The 27,921-nt window shown below is 41.0% G+C and overlaps 1 protein-coding gene across 6 annotated transcripts; it reads right to left on the reverse strand.

The window, feature by feature from the left end:
- znf800b (zinc finger protein 800b) lies at positions 1–27,182 on the reverse strand. Of its 6 annotated transcripts, XM_046379737.1 has the most exons (13): positions 27,129–27,182; positions 26,953–27,009; positions 14,149–14,260; positions 12,038–12,362; positions 9,683–9,778; positions 7,994–8,137; positions 5,939–6,119; positions 5,603–5,783; positions 5,256–5,418; positions 4,608–4,972; positions 3,338–4,492; positions 3,100–3,211; positions 1–2,832 (listed from the first exon to the last, which is right to left on the reverse strand). In XM_046379737.1, the coding sequence occupies exons 2-12, from the start codon at positions 26,994–26,996 to the stop codon at positions 3,110–3,112; spliced, it is 2,868 nt and encodes a 955-aa protein (XP_046235693.1). In that variant the 5' UTR covers positions 26,997–27,009; positions 27,129–27,182; the 3' UTR covers positions 1–2,832; positions 3,100–3,109. The 6 variants fall into 6 exon arrangements, with proteins under 6 accessions (XP_046235693.1, XP_046235694.1, XP_046235696.1 ...); XM_046379738.1 differs by lacking the exon at positions 27,129–27,182 and having other exon boundaries at positions 26,953–27,095; XM_046379740.1 differs by lacking the exons at positions 26,953–27,009; positions 27,129–27,182 and adding an exon at positions 25,338–26,327.
- Between the last annotated feature and the right edge of the window lie 739 nt (positions 27,183–27,921).

Here is a 27,921-nt window from a genome sequence, read left to right on the forward strand (position 1 = left end):
TTGAGGTTTGAAGCAGTACATTTTTATTTATTAAGTGGTTGGTTTTAACATTCTTGTCACTTCTTAAATGCTTCTCTAACTCTTCTCAGGTTCTCTAGGACGTGAGCTTAATAACATATTACAACCAATGACGAACAAAATGACAAGATTTAAACAAAAACAAAAAAAAAATAGTCCTAAGAGTCTCTTGAGGTTTGATTACTGTTCTCTTCTTGTCACAATCCCAAAAAAAAAGGACAGAAACTCCTTCAGAAGAAATGAGATGCAAAAACAACAACTGTAAAAGAAAGCAAATTTGCCTCAGTACTGAACAGTGACAAAGTAGTAACTAGTCAGACATGTTTGAAGCATATGGTCAACCAACAATTAAGTACAAGTCAAGAAGTATTGTGACTATTATAACTATTATTTATACCATCCGTGCAGGATGAATCCATATATACATGTTTTCAAGACCTTGTTGCAATAGCCTTTTCAGTTATAAAAATAAAGTTTGGTCTTTCCATTTTTTTTTTCAGGTTTTGTTCCATTTCATGGCTTTCTGTTTGAACATTAAGACATATTTACATTTGGTCTTCTCGATCCATCCCTCCCAACTCGCATGCCAGTGTTTCAAAGACTACCTCTGGGTTGCTGTCATTACAACAAATACAGCTGCCCATTTAAGTTTGTCTACATGAAAGCACATTTTGAATGGAACAAATGCAGCACTTAGTCCCAAATAATGGAGATTACATTAAAAAGAAAAAAAAAGTTTATTTGAATGAGGCCCGGCAATTTTTTATTAAGTTGATGGAACAAAAAGTTTAATGTAAACTTTTAAACTCAGAGAAGTGAACTGTTTACCTTACTGGGGAATGTTTTCATGGTTACAGCTCCTACGTTTTGGCCCACTGTGAATCAGGATTAGCACCACGAACGACAGGTTCCCAAACAGCCGGGGTCGAACGTTAATGCACTTTAGTCGACACGCGCCTGCTTTGCAGTAAAAATCAGAAGCACCTGCTTTGATGTGATGCTGCACTACTGCCAGTCAAGAGTTTGAAGACTGATTTCTGAAGTGGCCAAAAGAATGAAAGCAATTGGTGTACTGTGCAGTAACACTGTGCGATGACTGGTTTCTGAGTACATCCCTTAAAGTCAGTGTTTTTGCAAGTAAGATGACATTAGTTAACAACATATCACTGAATGTAGAACATTACGTTTTCCAGTTAATGGTTTTTGATAATATAAGCAGTATGGCTCTTACTGTAACACTGAAGGCAACCTGTCTGCAAAACTACACATTCAAACACACATCATTCCTTAATAACATGTGCAGTCCCGTCATTTCTGCTCACTGTAAATTGGATTCTCACACATCAACACAAGGGATTTACCATATGGAGGACAATAATGGTGTTAACTTTATATTTTCACCTGTGGTAGCACACCTTAAAGTTAACAATCCCAGCTTATAAATTCAGAGAGAATGTAAAAATTGATATATATATATATATATATATATATGTATGTATGTATAAACATCTGTTAAGTATCTGTAAAAGCCTTATATTATCACTGTATTGTTTCATATCATCTTAATTAGCGTAAAGGGATTTTGGTTACTTAGTAAAAAGGGTGTCACTTCCTTGACTGAGAGAATGTAGCTCCCTTAGGACACAGACCGATTCAACTCACTGAGGCCTTTCGTCACATTGTGTGGAGCTACAGCATGTTATGGTCAAAGTTAAGGACAAATCCTTCATAAATGTTTGTCAAATGCAGCACAAAAAAAAGAAACAGCAAGATGACAGAAAACCGAACACTGGAAATTGATGGAGCAGGTGTTTAAAAAAAAATAAGCACACACAAAATTTGTAATTCATCAACCTTTTGTCCTCTAGTTCATGACTACAGCTGCTTGTGTGAAGAATAACACAACTGAAATTCGGTTTGCTTCTCGGTAGGAACGTTTACATGAGAAGATAAATGTAATTTTTAACTCTGAGGCAAGCAGTAGACTTGAAGAAGAAACACTTTGGGTTCGGTTTCTCTCTGCCAGACAGCAGGACACAACAGCACTCCTGTTGTCGGTGGAAAAATGTCACGGAAATGAAGGGAAAGCAAAAAGGTAGGGGATGAAAATGTATTTTCCTGTCAATCTGCTGTAATGTTGAGCAACTGGCTTCGAATATATCAAACTGCTACAACACAATGCCCAGTCACTGATCAGAACAGCCAAGGATCCCAACAGGTTTTGTAAATTTGTGCGGGATTGCAAGGGTTAAATGATAATAATAATAATAGTAATAACAAAAACAAACAAACAAACAAAAAAGCAGATTGTTTCCAGTCTATTTTCTGTGGAAGCCACAATCCAGTTCTGATCCCCTCCCTCTTTTTTACACACTCACAAGCACACACACTCACACTTCCATAATTTGCCTTCATCCTTTTCTTTACCGAGAGCAAAGCAGTACAAATCAGTCACATGCGTATACATCTGTATGTACATACAGGAGTAAGTAAATACAGACATATACAGTGCCAGTGAACCTTCTATTCACTGCAGTCTCTTCGTCGATAGCAGCGCCACCGGCCAGCGAGCTGGCTGGCTTCATAATGAAACGATATGAAAAAAAAGTCAGATTTCAACAATGCATTTGGTTCTAAAGCAGAAGGTGGAAGTCCTTTGTACTTCTTTCCTGCTCAATTGTTCCTTTTGTTTCTTTCCTTCACCTCCGCTCTGTGCTTCTTTCCATCCATCCATTATTTTTTTTTTCTCCCAATTGTACGTTTTGAGACGCTTCTTCATTGTTAGTGGCTCGCTCATCCATTATCCTCAGCGGACTGTGAGAGAGAGAAGGAGAAAAAGAAGAAGGGGAGGGAGAGTGATGAGGTAAGAGGAGGACAAAAGAAAGAAGAGAGTTAAGGGGAAGAATCAAGGGTGAAATGGGAAGAAATAAGCAAGATGCAGAGGGAAAAAAGAGCAACTGTTGGACAAAGAAGAAGTCTTCTAAAGAGCAGAGACAGACAGATAAAAATTAGAGCAGGATAAGCAGGCAGCGATAAAGTGGAAGGGTCCTTGTTTAGTAGGTAAACCCTTTGTATTCTTACAGTGTGTGTTTCACCAGGCCAGGGATTTGGAGCGAGTGCTGACTCCTTTCCTCCTGTTGGCCGCCGCCGTCGCTGCGTTGCGATGACTTCTCTTATGAGACTCCAGGTACAGCTGACAACGCAAAAGAGAAGGTTATTCTCCTTGAATTTTGTAGTAACGAATTGAATTTATATGATGGCGCAATTTCTTAGCACTTAGTTTTTTTCTTTTTTAAAAGAGTAATTGAAAATCCAATACCTTCTTGGCAAAGGCCCGTCCGCACTGGTCGCAGGCGTGGAGGGAGAAATTCTTGGTCACTCTGACTTCGGTGGAGGACGACCCTGTGCTGCTGCCCTCTGATTGGGCGTCGTGCCGTCGGGTGTGTGGGGTTTGGCTGCTGGGCAAGGTTGTGGAGGAGGTGTTGCGTTGGTGTGTGTGTTTTTCACTGCGGCGGGTCAGCGGTGGGCTGATGGGGCGATGCTGGTGGGTCTGCTGCCTCTCCTGCTTACGGGTTACAGGAGGGGACGGCGTGAGCGCCTGTGATGAGAGGTCCTGCTGCTTTCGAGTGACGGGGGCAGGCGGCTGGGTGGAGGAAGAGGAGGCCGAGGTGGCGGGCGGGTGAGCTGTGGAGCCCTCTTGCTTGCGAGTGACAGGGGGTGAAGGGGAGGAGGAGGACGACGAAATGTGACGTCCATTCACTTCCTCTTTGACGCTGCTGCTGCTGGTCCTCTTGTTTGTGTTTGTGCTGCTGAGGACGACTTCGGCGAGCCTCTTCACCGCCCTGCTCTCCAGCTTAGGCATGATCTTGGCGAGGTATGCGGATGACTTCTTGTGGACCACGGTCACATGACGCAGGACGTCACGTTTGCGACGTGACTCGTAGCGGCAGAGGGGGCAGCGGTAGAACTTAATGAATATGTCGTTGCCATCCGTGTGAAGCTCTATGTGCTTTGTTAAGTTCTGGCGTGAGCTGAACTGTCGCTTGCACAGTTTGCAGAAGAGCTGCTTGAAGTCAAAACCCACCGACAGTTTGGTCATTTTGGTGGACACGCCAGTGCTGCACATGCTGCCTCCGCGCGAGGACGACGAAGACAGCGAAGACGTCATCTTGGGGCTCGGCGGGGCCTCCTCCTCCTTCACCTTCAAGACGTTGTGTGTCACAGACACACCTTTAGCTGTCCCAGTGCTGTCACTCGGGGACGGAGCCGGGCTACTATCAATGTCCTCGTCGTCATCTTCATCTGAAGTTTCTACCGCTTCCTCTTTCACTGTGATATTGTTGCTCGGTCCTAAGTTAGTGTTGCTACTATTATGAGTGGCTGCTGTAGTGGAGGGGGCGGATGTTGTACCAGGCCTGTTACTTTTCACGCTGTATATTTTGTGGACAATACGCATGTGTCTCTTCAACATGACCTGAAAAACACACAAAAGAATTACAAATCAAAAACACAACTGTTTTACAACTCAGGCAGCTCATTTGAAAAATGAACATAGCATCCAGAAGGAAAACGCAAAGAGACAAACAGACCTGAGAGCTGTAGTTCCTCTTGCAGAGCGTGCAGCGACATGAGGCGAGGTTTGCCTGCGGAGAGGCTGGGAGCGGACTCTGAGTTTTCTGCTGGTTTTGGTTTGAAGTCGTCGTTTTAGAGTTCACTGGTGTGGACTTGGCGCTGTGGCCACGCGTTGGAGAGGTACTGTTGCTCTTTCTTGGGGGTGTGACCTCCAGAGAGAAAGGCTGGCCAGGACGCGAGGCAATGCTGGGCGTGATCATGTCCCTCCGCAGGCCGCGATGCACCTCATCGAAATGACGCCGCACGTTGGCTTTAGTGGCAAAACTTTTGAGGCAAACTGGGCAGGATTTTCCAGTAGGTGTGCTGAGAGTCCTTGGCCGACCTGCAGCAACAAAAAAAAAACATTTATTTTTATACTTTCCTTAGCAAAAAAAGCAAAAATCAAAATGACACAACAGGAATGAATACTTCCACAGAGTTAACCCTCAGCATTATGTACTGAAGACTAAACTTCTAAATACCTACTCCCCACTGAATACTGAATTAATTTATCTATATGACAAATTTACATAATCGGTTCTTGCACAATTATGAAAATATGAAATCTGTCAATTTAAAAATGACCATATTAGATTTTATTCATTCTAAACTGTATGAACTCTTACCTTTCACCATGGAGAGCAGACTTGTGGGAACTGTACGAGTCTCTGTGAACTTTCGCAGCTCTTCCAGTTTGGTCTGGTGCATTTTGCGGCAGTGACGTCTAATGCTGCGGCGCGAATTAAAGTCCTGACCGCACAGACAACAGGAGATCGTCACATCCTCAACCTGGATGGGGGGGGCAGAGAACAGGGAAGAGGAGGGAGAGATAATTTTATTATTTACTCGATGAAAATGCCTGGGAGAGCAATGGCAGTTATTTTCAAAATCAGTTTAGAGAACTACATGCACAGATTTTTGCTGGAAACTCCCCACTTCACTGTCAACTTACGCATCCTGGTGTGTAACATACCCCACTAGTGGACCCCTCATCTTCATGCTTTGGCTGCTCCTCTTTAGCCTCCTCCTCAGCCTCCCATCTCCTCTGTCCCTGATTGTGTCCCGGGCTGCTGTGGCTCTCTGGCTGGCTCGGTTGGTTGTTGTCCACACCCTCCATCGGTTCTCCTTCCCATGCAACTGGACTCTCTCTGGCACTGTGAAGGGACGTTGAGATAAACAGTCAAAGACCCTATTCATGTGGCATGGTCTTGCGAGGACAAGAAGTCCACAGAAACCAAACTGTGTTCCTCTGTGAGCAGCTAACTAAATGAGTTACATTTGAAAAGTAATCCAGCAGCAAACCACCTACCTGGGTGTGTGTGATGGATATCTAGCCAGTTCCTCCTCTGTGGTGAGGTACTGGAACACGGCCTTGGTAGTGGTCTGAATGGGCTCCAGTCTGACAACATAGTCTGGTCTGTCCACTCTGGGATATATAGCGTCCAGTAAATCCTTCATGGCTACGCTCTGTCGGTCGTCACCAGATGACCCTGGAATAGTACAACCCCCCCAAAAAATCTTTTTAAATCTTTTAAAATAAGCATTAATAAATAAACCTAACTGTTACCAGTTACTATAACTGGTAACAGTTAGGTTTACCCTTAATTGGGCCCAATATTACATTTACTGCAACCGTATGAGTTCACTTTGGGGGGGATGTTTCAATTTCCCAGGGGCTCTGAACTACATTGTTCAACACTGTGTAAAACACCCAGCAAATTATACCTTGTTTTAGCTATCTATATGATAGTTTACACAGGAATGAAGAACATAGATTTGAAGGTGAAAATGTTAACTAACTAGCTAACAACAACAAGATAGCACCACTTCAGCTGAGTTTGTTTGTGCAGCCAGTTTGTGCCTTAATAGTAAATAAATAAAAACACAAAATCAAACATGAAGGATTGTGGAAGAGCACCCAAGTCAGTTGTTAGCTCCCCACCAGCTTGATTAGTTAGAAGTTACCACGTGAGCCAGGGCAGCTTGGCCTGATGGTTAACAAAATACGAAAATGAAAAGCACGTCCATCAACAGCCTATGTGTCCTCTCAAAATGCCTTTGAGCAAGATACCAAACCCCCGCCTGCTTACTTCTTTTGGCAAATTGTGTGCAGGCATCAGATAAAAGACAACCTTGTCTAACAGAGCAGTCACCTCTTCAGTTTTCTTTTGCGTTACTCAAATTTAAAATGCCCACATAGAAGGCAAAATGGGAAATACTTACGATGATTAGAATGTGAATGAGTTTGACTGAATCTGTTTATGTGCTGAAAAGATGAAGGTCTGGAGCATTTGTTCACTTTTGGTTTAGCACATATTTTTTCTATTCCACATAGAGCTTTCTTTTGTACTGAATAAAATTATTCTGCCCCTGTAAAGCTGAAAATGATATGAATGTTCCTCTTTTAATAAGTAAACAAAATCTCTTTCATAAACTCCTCCACAACAGGAGAAAGAAAAGCATTTTGTTTATTCAGCAACAACACATTAATGCTCAGTGTCTCAATGGTGAAAAACAGCCACCAATTAAGTCATTTATCAAAATAACAATATGATACACTTTCAGCCACTGTTAATGGACTCTTGATTGAGAAAAATTAGGTCACTGGTGCAGGGAACATCTTCATTAAGAGCAAACTGATGAAAAGAAAAGTACTTTTTTTTTTTACTTTCTACAACAGCAATCATTACAGAGTATAAAACTGAGAAAATTGTAATTGACCGTTTGTGCTGAGATTGATTTCTCTTTAAGGAGGAGATGAGAGGAGAGTTGGGTAACACAGAAATTGCTTAAAGAGTCTCTTAGGCTTTGTCCTTTCCCTGAGTCTTCTACCACAGCAAAGAATAGCAACATGGACACACAGTGTGACTAATGAGAAATAGATAAACACAAATGCTGCAAGATCAATTTCCTTAGTGATATCAAAGAGGAGAGCAGGGGAGAAACTGCACTTAAGAATAAGAGAAGTGACTGATGGACTGAACATGTTACAATGTGCATGTGAGTTTGTGTAAATGTGTGTGTAAAGGAATGAAAGAGAACTGTGTGCAGCACGGGAGAGGTGATAAGCAGAGAATAATGAAGAGGAGACAGATGCCGTGAACGCCAGAGAAGAAACCTTGTAGTGTCAGAAGCTGCAGAGAAGCCTTAGGAGAAAGTAATCAATGATTCTGTGGAGTTTGTGTTTTACCTCCTCTGGCTATTGAAGTTATGATTGAGTTTATGGGTATTTTTTTATCTTTTATGTTTGCTATGTACTTTGATTTTGGGACTTTGAGATTGAAGCTGAGTTTATAAATGTTTAAGTACTCTAGACAAGTTTACATATGTGCGTGTCTGCATGCTAATGTGCTGTGTTGCTAACCGTCGGGTTCAGGCAGGCGTGATAGGCAGTAGTACTCTTTATGTGTGATGAGGTTGGGCAGGCCTCTGAACAGACTCCGACACAGTTTACACTCGAAGATGGTGTCCACCTCCCTCAGCAGTATGTGCTTCAGCTGGCTGGTGCCTGTAAATGCAGGAAAAGCGGTGAAGACTATTGGCAGTGATTTCAGAAAGAAAGGTAGCAACAATGTTGTGGAATTCCATAGCATACCAATAAAGGCATAACAAAATCAGTTTCATTTAAGCACTTGCAAGTGGGTCAGATGCACGCAGAGATCAGTGGTCTCCACAGCAAAAAGATCAAAGATTGCTTTCCGTCAGCCTTTTGCACACAGAAAGGAAGATGTAAAGGTGGAGGTCTGTCAGCCAGCTGCCTTTACTAGAGTTAGTGGCTTGCACGTACTGCTCAGAGTTCAACGGGCGATCACTACCTCACCCTGACCGGAGGATCAAGTAGATGCAGGTTTTCGAGGAACTGAATCAATCAGTAACATCTAGTGTCTGGTGTCTTCAGCACACAACAACAGAGTGTAAGACAAAGATGAAGCAGTTTAAAATACCTTTTCCCCATTACAACATATGCCATGTACATCCACTGCATTGCAAAAGATCAACAAACCCCTAATCATGGTAGTGTCAGAAAGCGAGCACTTTTCTGTTGCTACTGGTGCCACATGCTCTGATGATTGATGCTCTGCCTTGCAACGCCCAAGAGCCGATGATTCCAGGTGCGCTTTCTTGGAGGATGTACAATTCATTGCAAAAAATGTAAATGAGCCCAGTTTCAAACTGATAGAGTACAACTGTAAACATTTGTTCCACTACAGAGAAATGTTTACCCAATAATCTTGTGAGTAAACTAGAGGCATTGATAAGATATTATATCATCAATATCGCTACCAAAACAGGGGTACATAAGAGTTAAACAGAGAAACAAAGCTGACAGAATCCAGTGTGTATAAAAGGTCTGTGCCACAACCCAATAAAAATTAAAGATTACAAGGACTCAAATGATTGCTTTCATACCGAGCTACTTTTGAGTCGCTGCTGTCATGCCCTTCGCTTTTACTGTCACTGTTATCAGCTGGCTGACTCATATTCACTTTAAATGCAATTTGTCCACATGTCAGTATTCAGTGTTTTGTTTGATATCTAAGCTCATGCTGCACACAAAACGACAAACTCCTCTGCCCAGGTCTAAGTAGTATGCTCTGCTGGACATAGTACTCACATGTGTATGCATGCATAAGTGCACACGTGCTCTTTTTGCCACTGGCTCAGAAAAGATGTCACTGTGGCGTGCAGTAAAATGGTCGCGTACCACAATATCAAGAGGAAACCACACTCTTTGACGATATTATGTCCCTGCCAGAAGCAGTGTTGACCAGTGGCAGTCTCAAAATTAGAAGAATCTTTGGTCAGTGTGTGTAACTTGACGTGGCTGCCTCAAAACATACGTGGCGTGTGTATAGGCAACTAGAGGGACACATGACCTTGTTAAAAGTGCTACCTTCTATTCTGCATATATCAAAAGCTCTAGTTTGAGGAAATGTAGCTATTGGAGCTAATAAAAGTCTGCATCCATGCTAATGCAAATCATTTCCTAAAATAATTAATAAAAAACAGCAAATAAAAATAACAGATAATGAGGGAAAACACAGACACAAACCTGAACGGAAGCATTCGATGATCTGCTGGATCCCAGACTTGGAGGTCTGCAGAGGCTGCTGGAGCAGGGGAGGATCTCCAGGCTCAACACAGACACCTAGAGGAAGGGAGGGAGGGTGGGAGAGGGAGGGTGAGCAAATAATTACGTTAGAGTGTGACAAGAATTCTTGGGACCTGGTAAGTATACTGCAGTGTGCATAAAGGGTACACACATTCAGACAATGAGGTCTGTATGGGACAGTGATTTACTCTGACCTCATTACCTCCTTGCATGTGCACACACACATACATACACACACACACACACTCAGTAAAGGATAAATATAAGAAAGCAGGTCATCAAATTTATCCTTCCTATTTCATTATATCATTAAAAAATACCTCTCATTGCTTTGTTTAACTGAAAGATGTGATATGATGACTGAAACACGGCGCAGACACTGACAGATTAATGGAAAACGTTTCTTTCGAATTAATCGAATTATCATTTCGAATTCAGTCTCACTGTGGAGGACCACAGTTTAAGTGGGGCTGATGGCAAACATGCACTATGGCGCACAGGCATGCTGATGACAAATTTTGTTGCTTTGTCGGACAGTTTTCAGAGAGAGAGCTGCAACTGATACTTCGGCTTGGGTGTCACGCAGGAACGTGACCAGGAGGAAAATGTATTGATGCGTATAGGGAAATTGCTTTAGCTCAACCTCAATCACCACAGAGCACAAATATGCCTTTAGGGTGTTACTTTTACTTATTAATCTCAAAAAACTACTTTCCTTTGTATAAACATTAAATATAAAATAGGGAGAGAGGGGCTCTGGTTCTTGCATTATTGATGTCTGCTGACTGTAGCTCCATGACCCACAATGAGCTACCGAGATGGATTGCAGTGAGGTGGCCTCATTCTACCTGCTTTCATGCATTTTTTAATTTCAACAACTTCCTTTTTCCATCAGTATGATCTTAAATCTCATAAAGATTGGTGGACAAACAGAGCAACAAAAGCCGACCAATTACGCTCACAAACATCACCACAGACCCCGTAATCACCTCAAATCTAATTTCTCACATCCAATTGATGTAAAAGAAGGTGACAAAGTGAACATCATTTCTGCTACTGCAACAGCAAAAAAAAGAGCAATTTGTTAACAGCAATGACTGGGACAAAGCTCTAAAGAAAGCAGTGACTGTGTGACAGATGTCCACTGTTTCTAAACAGGCAATTCAATTATAGCCCTCAGACTACCATTTATGTTAAGCAAAGACGCACTCCTGCCAATCACAGGACAGTGCTGTATTATGTTAATTCATATATATTAATGTATAAATATATCTTAAATGTTTTTTTCTGTTTTGTTTCTAACCAGGCAAAATTACACTTTTTTTTAAAAAACTTCAGATCAGAAAACAAGATTGGTAGAGCACACTGAGCATGTTTAAAGCCTCACTGGCAACAGGCTTGCTTGAATGCACACACACAAGCACACAAATAGTAGGGTATATACAAATACAAATACATGTACATACAAATACAGGGTAGTATAGAGACAGACAGAAGGCAGCAAGATCAGAAGATAGACTGACACACCCAGAAAGACACAGACCTATAACGTTAAAAATAGATTGAGATGGAGATTATGTATTGTTGTATGACAGAATGTGTTTTCCTCATGCCCATCCCCCACACCTCTCCCAGGCAAGCTGCTATAAGCAGGGTAGGTCAGGTCCGCTGACCTCCAACTCTACCCCCCTCCCTCTCCTCTGCAACGGTGTCAAAGATCAGCTAATCAGAAAAGTCAGTCAAAGTAAACAGCTTCTTTTTTACTATGAGTGGTCAAACTCTTTAGCAGCACAGTTAGAAATTAACTCACAGTGGCAGGATTTACATCTGAATCAACACACCAATACTGGCTTTTGAAGGAAAGCACTGATAGACGAAGGAGAGCTAAGGTGAAAGGAAAAGCAGAGAGAACTGCAGGCTGCCAAGCCCAAAGGAAGGAAGGAAGGAAAACAAAGATGTTAGCATTCAGCAGAAAACATTGCAACATAATGGTAGTTTACAAAACCATGGAGTACATTTTATAATCCAATATCAAAGGGTATTAAAGGCAAGCCAAGGTACATCCTTTTCAGTTATTTACCCATTTCCTACACAATTCATTCATCCCACAGCTAACAGAGTGGGAGTAAACCTGACATTCAAGCTCCATTTCTTCTGTGGGGACACACCATTTGATTTTATCTGGAGTACACAGCTTGTACTGATTCACTGGCAGTGAAGCTGACATGCAGTTTTAGCCTGTGGGTGGATGAGTCAAAGCAGCAGGAAGTGCAAAGGGGAGAAAACTTTAACCACCTGTGTAATGACCATGGCTGCCAGCGCTGCTCTGCTGAAGCCGCTCTTCAGTCTGGCAGCTCTGGTCCTTGGTCTTAGTGTGGGTTTCAGGCAGCAGAGGGGGAATGGGCTTCCACAGAGGTTTGGCAGCAGAGCTGCCCTTTTCCTGGACGTCTGTTCGAGTTTTCTCCTGGTCCAAATTCTCCGACAGTGCCTCAGCTGAAGCAGAAGTCTGGAGTGGGACTTCATCAGGGGACTGGTCTCCTTCATGGGGGGCTTCCTCTTGTAGTGAAGGCTGAGTGTCTGAACGGAGCTGGCTTTCCTCCATCTCCACCTGACCACCACTCTGTAGAACCAAAACCATGAAAACATGTCACTCAACAAATAAACAAATAAAGGTAAAAAGGACTGAAGTCACTGCGTGTATGATTTTTATGACATTATGGTCTGTAGAATAATGAAACAAAAACGTGTGAATAGTGAAACAGTTTATGTGTAGCTGTCTAGCTCCAGTAAACTCTCTGAGATCCCATACTATCACTGGATGGTGCCAGAGTCATCCATCCATCCACTTTCTATACCGCTTATCCGTCAGGGTCACAGGGGCGCCAGAGTCAGAAATGTTCAAAATCAATAGTGTATAGTGAAAGAAAAACACCAGCAAACAAACAAACTTTGCACTGTGAAGTTTGAAGATGCAGATCAAAACCCTATGGTACACAGGGAAAGTGTTAACTACTACAAATACTGAAAACTAACACATAAAACACCTCCCACACAGACACACACTCCAATAAATAAAATGACCATAAATAAATAAATAAATAAATACTGGCATAAATCCAATAGAGGAAAATAAGCTCATCTCAAATAAAAGTAGTCTTCACCCTTTGTGGTAAAAAAAAAGCATTTTGTTGGGCAGAACGAGGGGTCACAGTGAGTGGGTGAGAGTGTGTGGCTGTCATATCTCCTGAGCATCCAGAGCTTTTCTAAGGAGATACTAACCTTGTGAAACACAGTCACTATTCAGCAGACAAGTGACTCCATCAATGTGCACACATACATCTGTGTGTGTGTGTGTGTGTGAAGCTGTGTCTCCTGACCAGAACTCCTTTTACTTTAAGTCGCCAATCTTTTCTGCTCTCCCACCCACCTCATTTTCTCTCTCTGTCTGTGTTGGTCTCTTTCACTCCTCATGTCCTTGCTGCCCTTGAAGAGGGATAAATGACTCCCACTGTACAGGCACATTACAGCACATCACCGCAGGACAAGTGGGTCACTTGGACACTGTGTCACTTATACGAGCACACAAACACACTGTGCACACCGTGGCATAATCAAATGACCACAAAATAGCATAACAGTATGTTAAACATGCTCAGTGAAGCCATCTGTGCAGTACAACACACGCAACTCGTTACAACCTGTGAACACAAACGGTTTGTGTGTGAAGACAAGGGTAAAAACACACAAAAAAAGTGGAGCCTGTTTCATATATTTCTGTGGAAAGAAAACTTGATCATGTTGACTGTCGAGTGCACAACAACAAAGAGAAACATCACAGGTTAATTTATCACAACACCATGTCTTTCACTGTATTGCTTGATGTTTTGAGCACAAACTGTACATCCCTCATGCAGCTAACGGCTGTGCCATATGGTAATTTCTCTTGGCAAGCAAATAGTGTTAGACATGAACAATAAACACACACACAGGCATACAAGACTAGTTTTCAGGTAAGGGATATAGTCTAGTTTTTGACTAAAACAATGTTTCAAGGCCTAAGGTCTACATTTAAGCCATAACCACAAAAGTGGTTATACATTCATCTGAGAACTTACTGTGACTAAAGTGTAAAGAGGTTAAAGTTTGGTGGGTATGTATACTAACAGAAAATCTGGTAAATTAGGATCTTCAGAGTGCGCCTTGTCAATCATCTGAAACGTGAATCATTTAGTTTGTTCTGACACACAGAGTAAACTTTGATCATTGTATACATGATGGTAGACAGGCTGCAGTTTAGTGTTGAATTGGGACTTAACATAAAGGAAATGTGTTTTCCACAATCTGACAGTGAGGGAGTGAGACTGGACAACAACATCCAGGCATAGTCTTTTATTTTTCCCCAGTACCTGTCTGCGGTGACAGTGAGAGCTCTTCCTCCCAGTTGACTTCTGGGCCTTCACCATGCTGCCAAGACTGGCCTGCGGCACCACACGTTCACTACCAGCACACACCCGTAACCTGCAACAACACTCCACATGAGCCAAGGGAAGGCTAAGGATAAGGAATTACAGACATTTCTCATGTCTCACTTTTTGTTTGCTTATGTATGGATTTACACTCAATGGCCAGCTGTTACCTGCAACAACAAAACTTCATGGACATTGTACATTGCATGTTGCTGCACTACAACCCGCTGCATCATTGATCCGGTAACATTTACAGAAAGAGTATAATGCATGGTTACACAGAGTATGACATTAATGGAGGCTTCCCCTTTTAATCATGCAAAAGCAATGGATATTCTAAGAACTTCTCTCGATTGAATTCTTGTGCATCACAGTGCAATAAAAATGATTTCCATAGGTTTGGTTTAGTTTGCTGTTTTTAGACTTATATTTTGGCATCCACAAATTCATTAAAGTGGCAAACTATGTTTAGCACGTGATTTAACAAGAGAGCTCTATTTATGTTACCAAGCTGTACACCCAAAACGCATATCTGTATGAACATTTATTGAGAAAGCATGCATAATGCATTAGAAAACACACAGTAAACGTAACAGCTTTGTGTGTTTCCGGGCTGCAGAGCGCTTAGAAAGCATCAGACAACAGACTGGATCTAAATATAAAACAGAATTGATAATTTAAGGTCACATTAATGGTTTCCTGCAACGCTGATCCGGTTGCTCTCCATATTGCTGGCAGGACTATTCAACCCATGTTATCTGTACTATTATTCTGCAACTAACAAAAGATTACGCTAATGGATATACACGGTGACTCCTTTCCCAGAGCGTCTTACACTGCATTAAAAACATTGTATAACAGTGATTGTATGCAAATATGTACTGTATCCCATATTTCAGGGGCAGGTTCCCAACTGCTGTCGAAATGCTTTGTGTATTTCTACAACAGTTGGGAACCTGCCCCTGAAATACATATTGTGAATAAGAATCAATGGATATTGACCTTATTTTTGGTATATTACTCTACATTACGTACATTATTTCTGGCATATTAGAAAATGTATCAGGTTGAATATCTAGACCAGCTGTATCCTCAACAGAGCGGTAAGTGGGACAAATTCACAGCACAGATATAAAAAGTAATCGATGAAACCCTACTTATTAAGGTTGATAAGAGCCTCAACCAAATGTGTGCTTTCTGACATTGTATTTAACAGAATAAATGGTGAAATAACATTTGTTGCTGTCCCCTAGTGGCGGTTTAAGTTAAAACAGTTTGGTTCAACTCCGCCACATGCACCTGACACCACATCAGAGCTCAGTTTCACTGGTTCAACATAATACGCCTCGGCTGCACTGTGACGCGTCAAGATCATCACTGTTTTCTAATTTGTTATCCTTTTGTCATACCTACTAACCACAGAAGTCCAAGATCAGCTGTCACCAAGATAAGCAAACTAACTTATGAATACAGACTTCAAAAAACTGCCATTTTTTGTCAGTAGATAAGGTTCAAATGCCCCAAGAGTCAAATGGTAGACTAATTAGATGAGCTGCAATTGGCAGGTGATTAATGCAGTTTGGGCAACTGGTGTCTGATGGAAATTTGAGTCGCACAGCCAAAATCCGAACAATTTTCTTTGATGAAAGATCATGTTTCTTCTAACCCCGGGACTGAGATACATTCATCAGTTACAGTATGGGATTTTGTGTTAAATCATCATTAAACAGCAAATGCATAGACTAATAGCTAGATGTAATCACTGTGCCCTACAACTATAGAAAAACATACATTCAAAACAATAAGAAACTCTGACAGAAAAGGAAACACTGTCTTGTTAAAGCTCCTGATTTAACAAACTGATCTGCAGAGCTTGAGTGTAGTTTCATGACAGCAGCACGGTAAAAGTAAGATGCTTCCATCATACATCCACTTGGATATATTTGCAATTCCACTGAAACTCCAGCAGAGGGAGACAGAGCTTGCATTTAGAATGTTTTTTCCAGATGAAAAGTTTTATAGTCTGGTGAGGTCTCCAAACAACATGACACAGAGCACAAAGCAAGACACACAAGAGGCCACAGAGGGGCTGCTCCAACACAACATATGTCTTAACACAAGCGATGTGATTTTGCTGTGCCGTTTCAATAAGACATAGAGTTCTACCTGTTAATTAAAGTAGCCAAAGCAAAGAGGAACAGGTGAGATAATTATTATTCAAAACAACTACAAAACTTTACTAACTTGATTATTTGCCAGAACAATGTCAACACAAACCCACTGTGTCAATGAAAAGACAAAGGTCAGATTTCTCTTATGGTCCTATGATGGGAAATGAAATACTTTGCAAGGTAACAGCTGTGCAAACCATGTTATCACACAGGTATCGTGCTGAGGTGAATTTGGTGAGTTTTTGCTTGGAATTAAAAACAAAATAGATGTCTGAAGCTCTGTTTTGTGAGCTGAATCAGGCTCAAACGATTGGGCAAACATATGTTTCAGTAAAGTCAGTTGAAGGACTTGACATTGCTTAAAATTGAATGCAAAGAACTTTTCCATGGTTAACCATGCATAGCTACATGATATGATTTTACCAGATTCCAGTATTCCAGTCCCCAAAAAAGATTACTGTGGGAGGACATAATACGGATGTAAACTGTATGTCACTGTATTTAGATTTAAAACTTAATAGTTTGTTCCCAAATCAAAAATTAAAAGTGTTTCCAGACTTCTAGACCTTTATAAACCTTAATTTTGTCTTTCAAATTCACATGAAACAAATCTTTTAGAAGTGAGGATGAACCAAAAACTGCATGATAAAATGACAGCAGAGGCTACATGCAGACATGAATGCATTAGCAGTGAAAGCTTAAGTTAACTTGCATCATTCTTCATTAATTTAGGATGTGTCTTACGCTACAAACCACAGTTGAATCACATTCTGGGTTAAAGGTGGGGACACAGGAGAGGTGCTATGTGTGGAGAAAGTTTTGGGAACTTGACTCCTAAACCTTTTCCAAGCACAGGTTTGCCTTGGTGAGATTTAACTGTAATGAAGACACAATTAGTTTCAAACAGAGCTATTAGATAAAATAATTTATATTCTAGCGCAAATTAACAGCAGACATGTTAATGCATTATGCACCTTCCTGGGTTCTATTTATATCAGAGGGGAGATTAACAACAGCCATTAACTATTATGGAAAATTGGAACTTTGACCAGAAAGTCTTTCTAACCTGCCGATTACTGCAGCAACCTCATTTGAAGGTTATGTTGCCTCTCTTTCTTTCTTTTATTTTTTAAAGTTAGTTTTGGTTGCTAAAATACTTCAAGCCGATGATGAATTTTAAACTCAAGATAAATTAGCCGTCTACATTGGACTTATCTGTGAGTGCGAACTTGAGTGAAATTGACTCTCTATCATGTTAGCTTGTCAGCTCTGTGGCCCCTGATGACCTGTTGAGGTTGTTTCTCGGCATTTCATCTTGTGCATGCTGGGATACACTCTAGCACCCTGTCATGCTGAAGTGGTGTAAGCAGGTAAAGGGAACATACATAAATCAAAAATTTCAGACAAAAGGATAGCCTGATGATGAAAACCTTGGTGCATGAGGGAAAATGTCAGTAAAACAGCCAACTACAGTCAAATCTCTCCCTTACTTTTATCTATCAGCTTTCCTCATCTTCAAAGTTCATGAGAAAGTGCTCGTTTGTGAGATTTGGGATCAAGTCCTACTGTCAGAAATCAGCAAACGAAGATAAACCTCATTTAGCAGTTGTCATATTATAGAACCACTTTGTTCTCTCAGCAAACTATTAGGAGACAATGATGACAATATAATGAACAGAATATTGGGTTTCCAATAAGCTTGATTTATATACATATTTACATACACGTACTATTATAATTCCTAAGTGAAGCAAGTGTTTTCACCTATTTGTTTTTCTATCATCTGTACTTGACTTGCAGACAATTTTGGACCACTTGTGAATTTTGTTCATATCCTAAGAGAAAATTATAACAAAACTGATAAATGCCCCAAATCAGATGCTCTAAATTGTCACCCTTTAAGAAAAAAAATTGTTGGTATTATTCTTGTATAAAGTCCCATGACTTTGTGTGGGCAGGATGAGCAAAGTCTGTACCATTCACAGCAACAAATGTTAACTTTACTGCCATCATCTACATCTGCAGTAATCAGCAGCTAGGTTTGTCTTGGAAATCAGAGTCTCTTTCAAGTATTCCATGGCACAGAGAACGTTGCAAATCCCAACTGCAGACCAACATCACCCTAATTACTTTGCAGAGATGCATGTCATAAAAACCTGAAAAGCAGCAGTCTGCAGCTTCAGACTGAGACTTTAAAAACAACTGAGAACATATACAATGCGCTTTTAATTCAGTATTGAAGAGACTTTATTCACTACAAAGGTTTAGAACAAACACATCGAACCACACACGCGTGCCAATAATACACTCACACACTAACATGTGGGACTCTCCCGTTTCCGTGGCAACAGACAGACGTGGTTGTTGAAGTAGTGACTCCTGTTCTGACTCAGGTAATGAGACCGAAGGCGTCCTGGGTTTAAACTGAACATTTGAGGATGGCTGGCATCAATGGTTCAACCTCCCAGTTCATACTCCACTTACTACATGCTAACGATGTTGACAGATAAGAAATTCAAGTTAGATTTCTTTGTAAATGTCAAGTTATTCTATTTTAACTAAATGCCACAATACCCCAAGGTCATTTCTGCTCTAAACATAAACTTACTGTATAGGCTTAAATAGGCATTAAATGTTTGGAAAGCAGTGCTCATTGTCTTCCCAACCTTTGATTTTAAACACATCCACACAACAAATAAAGAAGAAAAAAAATGTTATTCTGTCTATCTCATGATGTGCTGTGGAAATGTGAGAAATTATTCCCTGCTGTATGTAAGCTGGGAGACCAATTTCAAACGATCAATGAAAAAAAAAGATTTGAAAATTGCATTCCTTTCCTCCTCAGTATAGCATTAGATAAACAACTGCTGGTGATCGGGGTAACATTGCGAAAATGACTAATACTGCAAAAAAAGATGAATAAGATGAGCCTCTGTTAAAAATGAATGAAGAGAGGAGACCAAAATGCCAGAGGCACTTTGGAAAAAAAAATATCTGAGGCTGACAATAATCTTAAGAATTGATCACTTGTGGCTAAAACTGAGAATAAGGCAATAACTTCTCCTCTGCCACACACAGTTATAACCCTGCACAAATCCCTCTCTACTCAGTAAGTGATCCAGCTACTTGACTAACTCCAGATTTCACAAATACACCTGCTGATATCTCTCCCAATGTTATATATTTTATAAGCAAATTTCCATCTCCAGTGACTATCCATGGTGAATTTTGTTTAAACCAGCCAAAAATCAATTTGTCTAAGCTTTTCCTTTTGGGAATGTCTCGGTCTCAAATTCTCATTTGTCCTCTCAGAGGCAAGAAATAAGGTAAATCCACATCAGAAGAACAAAACTTTCTCTTCTGTAAAGCCTCAGCTTCTCCGCTGTCTATGAATTTAATAAACTCTAGCCTGTGATGTTTTATTATATTCTTGTGTGCATTTATGCACTGTATGATATGTACAGTATGTATGCATTTAAATAAATGTGTGGTTCCTGAGCCAATAGATGTGGCCCTGCAATCACCACTACCTTCTTAGAGTTATTTCTGATGGTTGTGTGGAGGCGGTCTGACAGGACTTCCTGCTAATGGAGGGACTCACTGACATGATGCTGAGTGAGGCCAGAAACACTAGTGATAGCACCTGACCACAAGATAGGATGGGAACAATGATGTGGCTGGGGTTGGGCAGATGTGAAAAATTTCAAACTGGTTTGATATTAAACCAAATACTTGACTGAACTGGAACAGAGATATATCAAATTTTACCACTAGGTGACTCAGCTGCTCCAGAGTGAAACACAGTGAGAGCCAATGACTAAGAGAGTAGTGGAGGGGTGCAATGAATAACATAAGTCACTCACTCGAATCTCCAATTTAGAGTCAAAGATTGGATCACGTTTTAAAAAGAGATATAATTTTCAGTTGCACACTTTACAAAAAGCATGACTTTGACTGGCATTGCATTTCCTTAAGTGCATGTAAGCCTCCTCCAATTTGGTGAGATACTTGCACAAAAGTTTAGGATTTTTGGTAGTTACTCCACCCCTCTCATATTCCTCTAACCTTGAATCTTGTAGCCTATTGACAGCGTTCCCCTGTCCTTAAAACTATACGTCTTCTCTGGGCATTTTGATGTTCTGTGGCTCAGAACTTAAGTGTCCCGTTGTCACCTTCTCACTGTCAACACATAAATACATTCATATGTATAAAATAGATGGCATATGTTAGAAAATGTGTTACTTTACAAAATACATGGATAACATTCAATTCAGCATTTAAAACATGTGTCACAAAAATGTGAAAAAGAACAAGTTGTGCTGTGATGTTGCATCTAGCCAAACCTCCATCTCAACACACTCACTTGAAAGAAAAAACCTACACACCTGCATACATGTAGTACATTCAGTAAACTACAGTTCCTGTTTCAAAAAAAAGCAGAACCAGAACAGCTGTTAAGTGGACATTTCCAGACTTTCATGTTTCACCTGATTTCCAAAAGGGATCAGCATCCCAGTTCTGACAGTCAAACAGCACTGACAAATGTAAAATATGTTTAACTTAACTGACTGCTTTTTAACTACTATGTCAAATGCATCCTATGTCACACATTAATGCATGTGCCCATTTACGGACCTGTGATTTTGCACAGAAACACACAGTAGTGGGTCTTAGTGTGGAATTATCACATTACTCGATTAGAGAAACTAACAATCGCTATGGAGACAAATTATTCTCTGCACAAATTTCTTTACGAATGGGGAAATATCTGACACATATACACAAAGAGACACAAGCAGAGCTGTGTGCACACATACGCTCCCATGTTTCCAAGTTGTAGAAATACAGCTCTGTCTCTTCAACAGTAAATTTCAGTTTCTTCCAAGAATACACTGCTCAACAAAATGTAAAACATTAAAATATATGATTTTTATAAATGTCTACAGAAAACTCAGCTTGATTTTCTGTGATAACTTCCATCACCCAATCAGGCCAGAACACATATGGTGGCAGGACAGCAGGCACCAAACAGTCTCTTCACAGTACACTGTATAGAGGTAGCAGTCAAAGGCATGGAGGAGGCAGGAGATTTAAATAAATATAGCCATGGGAGATACATAATGGGCATTTTCAGGCCAGGTGTGGATGCACTGCCTATGATCTTTGAAATCAAGCCTCTAAATAACATGTAAATTTATAATTAAACACTGTATATGGGGCTGCCAGCATGAATCAAAAAAGCAGTAATTTTCTAATAATATCTAATATCTAAACAGCACTCCTGGACTGACCTTCTCAAAGTAATCGGAGCATGTTCCATCACAATGGGCAGAAAGTATGCCATTGTTGACAGGTGGAGCTGTGTTGGAAAATCACTGTGTTCACCTTCACCACTGACACAGCAAGACAACTGTTTAGGTTAGGCTGGTGTACCTACTTATTGGTTATTGGGCTCTCAAAATATCTGACTGTACCTTCCTAACTCACAGGTATAGGAGTAATACCCTGACTGACTGAATGAATATCTTAATATCTTCTCTCAGTTTGCCTTCTGGACGGGTAACAGGTTAATGGGTTTGCTGAATGATTTAGCTTGCACACTGTTTTGATGAGGTGGCTCAGTGAGTGAACGCCGCACTACATCATTACACTGACTGAATCATACAGTGACATCCCTGAACCGTTGCAGTCAACAACCAACTTCATAAAAGACATGATACCAGGAAAACTTTATCAGGGAAGAGAGCCAGGCGGTCTTGGCTGCTTTTCTAATAAGGAAAGACTAATCTCAGGTTGCTATAACCCCAAGTCTCATGGGATAAAGTAATGCGAGGCCAACTGAGGCAGTCAAAAGACTTGCATATGGTATGTATGTAAACAATATTTTGTATGACAAACAACGAATATAAAGTTGTTTAAATATGCAGGGTCATTCTGTCAACTTCATGCCAGTCTTTCTTTCCATTTTATTTTGGTTCCTTATAACCCACTTTGTTATCTACACTCATGTCCTAGTTACCCGTTCATATTCCTCCTCAAGGTTAGATTGGCCATCTCCAGTGTGTCAGAGTTACTCACATACTGTGTTGTATCTTTTAGAGGGGGTGATGGAAATGGGACACCTGAACTGCTTAACTTTACAACGGAAGAACAATCTCTAAATCTGAACTTGAGACTGAGACAGGTTCTTCTTCAATGTAAAGTGGAAATTAAGTTTCCACGTTTCAAACAATCATAGCCTAAAATAACATTCATATTTGGGTTCATAGTGAACCTTGAACTGAACCTTAATGCTAGTCCACAGACTGAGGCCTTCTAGGGTGAACCTCTTCACGAGGTGCAGGGAGCAATCTCTATTACGTGAATTGACCCTATAAAAATACAGACCTGTAACGATGCTTGATATACTTCCTGAGTGAATCTAGCCTTTTTAACCAAAGAACAGTAAGTGGACTCTATCATCTAAATTAAACAATAAAGTACATACAAACATATACCTTCAGCTTAGCCACATAAAGCATCTTTATGAAGGACTAGACTATATGTCTAATGAATGTAGATACTAAAATTGTATGTATTTGCACTATTTTAACAGTATAACTCATTTCATCATTTCCATATTGCTGCAGTTTAATATATATCTTCATTTACGTCATGATATCTTAAAACCTGGTTTTACAATGTATTGATTAGCACAGGCTACATTACATCAGATCATTAGAAGAAGTGTCATGATACTAGCATGTTACCGACCAACTGGTACAACCGATATATTATTTCTCCCACAACACAAGCCCACAAGTGAAACTGCGCTTTCTAGCTCGAGAATTTCAGGACTTTCTGTTCCGTGAACAAGTTCTCTGAGCTCTGGTGGATGAAACCATGCGCAGTGCCCAAAAGCGCAACAGCAACAAATAAAACGTTCCTGGACATAAACGCCCTGCTCATCTCCATACCAGAAACGCGTGGTGCGCTGTGGATGTTAACAAAACGACGAGGTGTGTGTTTCCGATGTCCGAATCATAATCCAAACGTATTCTCTGCGCTGTTAATAAAGGTTTTACGGCCATATCATCCTGATCTAGTGGAAAGACATTTACTCACACATGAGCGACTCCACAATAGCCACATGCACCGAGCACCATGAGGGAAGGACCGGACGGATATGCTCCTCTCCGGCTGGCCTGTCGAGCCCTGAAGCAGGTTTAACCAGTGTGTGTACGCATCCACTTACGCATCCCAGGCAGGACGAAGGAAACCTAACCAGCACGAATACACTGCGCGATCTTCCGCGTTGATACAGAATCCCAAGTCGGTGCACTACTGGAGAGTGGAAGCGCACAGCGATTGTTGCCGCCCGGGTCCGTGCCTATTGGTTCCCTTTCAGCTGGGGCAGCGTCAGCACACACACGCACACACACACACACACACAGTCTCCATTTGCAACTCCATCGCCCCCCATGGGCGTGCGAGGCCGCGGGCTGTGACGCAAATGGCACTGGGTGATTTGCAAATGACATATCTTCCTCAATCAGTGTCGTCGCCACAGGAACTGGACCAATTTACCAGATATTACACGCAGAAATATCCATCCGATGGTGGGTGACGAGTAAATAAAGGCGGATGAGCAGTTCGCTCTACGGGGATGCGGTTGCATAACTCAGGAAACTTAATAAAAATGTGCACGGAGCAAGCGATGTGCAGTCTCCATGGTTGATGTTTTGTCGTTGTTTCGAGTTGATCGTGATGGCCTGTACCATAACACTCAGCACACGTATCAGCCCTCGACTTTTGGTCACAGGAGGAACCAAGCAGAGCGTATACACAGGGAACCGAGTGGCCTCGCTATGGTGGATGTGTGGTGGCCAGTGCTAGGACGCATGCACGTAGCTGACGGGGAAAGACAGGACAGCCGGAGTGGGACTTAGGACCGCATTCATAGGCCATAAAGGGCCCGCATGAATACTATTGTGCTCTTTTATCCAAGAGCCCCCAACTATTTACAAAAGGTTGGCCAACACACACAAAAAAATAACGCGGCGAAATGGTGGCGGCGGTTACAGCAGCTGCCACTGTGCTCTGCGCAAAGCAGCAGCACAATCATTGCGCAGCACCGGACTTCCCCAGTTTTGAACAAACTATGTTATTCGTCCAAAAGACTTTTATTTTTTATCTCATTCAGGCCGTCATCGTCTGGCAAATAGCGAACCAAAGCGCAGGGCAGTCGCCGTTCTCATGGCACGATTTGCATCGCCCCCATTATCCCCGAAAATCTCTTTTTACACGGTTATATTGTCAGCCTAAAAACGCCACTATTTTGAACAACAAAGGGGCAGCTTGACTTGATCAAAGGGAAAGCCAAGTACAAAACGTACCTTTCACGCCGTAAAAGAGAGGCCCCTCATAACGATTGCAGCATGGCAGGGGAGTGCGGCGTAAAAACGAGCTAACCCGAATAAAATACACACAAAGACAAGGTGCAACACTCCCATAAATACGTCTATCACCCCTCTGGTAATAACACTAAACCACCCTCGGTCATTTGGATAAGCCTAGAGCTGGTGCGGATGGCATTATTATGGATGTAAAACGCTGCGTTTTGCGGCTCCGTGCCACCTTTTCCAAGAAGCAGCTTGGCGCACAGGACCGGTGACCCTTCCATCTTTGCGCGTCCTTCTACCGAGCGAAATCACGAAATATCGCACATTTTGACGACTCAGTATTGAATAAAACACACTGCAGTAGGTGATTTCCTCTTTGAAGAGGTAAACGCTACATGTAAAGGCTGCTACAACTCTCTGAAACTATTCCTCTCCCCACCGCGGCCAGGCAGAAACAAGAGGGCGATGACGCCATTTTCTGCAAAAACAACCATGCTCGGGAAGCCAGAGCGAGGAAGGTTTAACCCGCTCCGCAGCCATCCAGTCCCGCTGAAACGTATTAAATACAAGTCCTTACCTTGTATTTGTTGGATCGGTGGTGGAATGGTGTGTTTGAAGAGGTAAAACTGCGCGGTCGTGGCTACTCCGAGTCCGGAGATTGTTTATTTCGCCTCCCAGCGTCCCCAGCTCACTCTGAACAAGTTCGTCTGCGAGCCGCTGTCTTTGTGCACCCAGAGGAGCCTCTCAGCATTAAACCAGTCGCTGCGCAAAGGTGCACCCTCTACGTCCAATTTCAGCTGGAAATGTCGGGACTTCAGAGCGGCATTGTGAAAAAGGGAATGTTTTGACCTATCTCACTTATAAAAAGTTTGACTATTTTCCTGGTTTTAACCGAAGGCCACGGGTGTAGCGCTGATTTATTCCCCAAAACGCGCAACCTTTTGAGGACACGGAGCTCTCCACAAGAGTGCATGACGCAAACGAAAAATATAACGAGGGTGGACACTTGTAAGACTTAAGAAAAACTTGAAACACTTTTATCCCGATTGAGATAACATCGTTATGTCCTATGCATTCGCCAGAGCAACAATTAGAAGACACAACGAAGTTATATTCAGAAATGTGTGACCAAAATTAAATGACACTGCACAGTCCAGAGATCACAATTTTCCCGAAAACTTCAGCGTGGCATGTAGATACACATTCCATTATAAACCTGCATGTGGTAAAAACAAACAAACACACAAAAAACAACAACAAAGAAAACTTAAAAAAATCTCAAAGAGCCACACCTGAGAAGTTTATTTTCTTTGCTTAAGGCTACACACATAACAGAAATATATTCCATTTGTTCACCATCATTTCCTGCATTACTTGTAAGAATGAGTGTTAATGAAGTTCCTTTGAATGGAGACCTGCCCCGAAGACCCTCCGAGGATCCATAAACAAACAAATTTCGGAAGCGACTGATAATAAATTCACCTCTTCAATTGATCGATCCCATTGGTTTTGGTAGAATTGATCGCTGAGAAAGTATGCAAGGCCAGTACACGTACCACTAAATCAATCAGTAACTGACGAAATACCATTAATTGTTATTGGGGTAATTTATGGAGTATGAAACTATGTTAATAAGGTATATACCCACACAAAAGTCCTTCAAACAAACTATGACGATGTAGCTTAAACAAGTGGATTCATAACTTAAAAGTGTGCAATTTGCCGGCTAGCCATTCAGCTAATGTAGTTAATGTAGCTAACTAAATTGAGCAACGGCAGAAGAAGCGTTAGTTAGCATTAAATAATTTACCAGTATATCATTTAACGTTTTAGTCTCTCTTACTTTCTCTTAAATAACTTTCACTCCGTTTTACTTGTTTATAAACAACACAGGAAACCAAACCAGGAATATACCCAAATGTTTCATGATATTTTAGTTTAAAAATAATAGTGTCATTTCTCACATAAAGTTAGATAGCTTAACTGCTAAAGCTGAGGAACAGCTATCAACACAATGCTAAGCTAGCTAACTTAAATTTTACACCGAGGGGTGACGCTGCACTTACACATTTTTTTTTTCCAAAAAATGTAATAAATTGATTTCTGCAACTAATGATAACAGTTATTGCTTAGGCCTACACAGATCCGTTCACAAGAAAATGTAACTTCATGCTAAGATAGCGAGTCCTTACCTTGTCTCCAAATTGTAAAACAGACACTTATTTGTCCAGGCCATCAGTTGTTATAAGCTGAAAGATAAAGCAAATTTGAATAATGTCAAACACCTGTGACCCCACAACAATATAGCTGAATGTCAATTCACCATCTAGCTCAAGTTAACTGCTTCCAAAGCATCTGAGATATTCACCTCAAGTTAGCTAGCTAATGTATCAACTAACTTAAGTTATCTGAGTTCAGTAATTAAATAATGCTAAGCTAATTAGGGGCCTGTCTCAAACTTTTTATATTTAACCTTGTGAGCTTATGCAGGTGGGGTGACAAAGCTGCAGTTTACTATTACAATTACTGAAACTGAAACTAAGTAGTTTTTGTGTAACGACTTTAACATTGTATAGTGATACAACAATATAATAGTTTGATGGGAATAATTTTACACAGTGATAGTATAGTTCTATAACAGGTCTAAATGGAGGCCGAGTCTAGTACTTCTACCTCTAGTCTGGATGTGGCATAACAAATTACTTTAGTACACCCTGAAAAGTATATAAGGCCTACAGCGTGACAGAAGCAGTACAAATAGTGTCATTGTGTACTTCTCTAGCATGATATAATATCGTAGTTGTTCAGAGTAGTTTACCAGTCTTAGTGCCCTGAAGCCAAAAGACCCAAATAAAAATACTTAATCTGTTTGCTAGAAATTACAGAGAATTTTACATTTTTTATATATGTTATTATACTTTTATAGTGTTTATTAACTGTGTGTTATACCGTACTTCCATAATATGCTAATTTATTTTATTTGTAACTGAATAGGGGCTTATAAATTGTGATTCAGGACAGCAGTGTGTCCTCAGCTCAATCAATTACCATCAATTACCCCATCTAGTAACTAATGAAAAAAAATGCAAAATGTAAGCAGAGTAGAACTGAGAGTTAAACTGTCACTGGAACGCAACAGTTAGACATCAAAATAGACTTTA

Source organism: Scatophagus argus, chromosome 22 (assembly GCF_020382885.2).
Source record: "Scatophagus argus isolate fScaArg1 chromosome 22, fScaArg1.pri, whole genome shotgun sequence".
In the NCBI taxonomy this organism is placed as follows: Eukaryota; Metazoa; Chordata; class Actinopteri; family Scatophagidae; genus Scatophagus; species Scatophagus argus.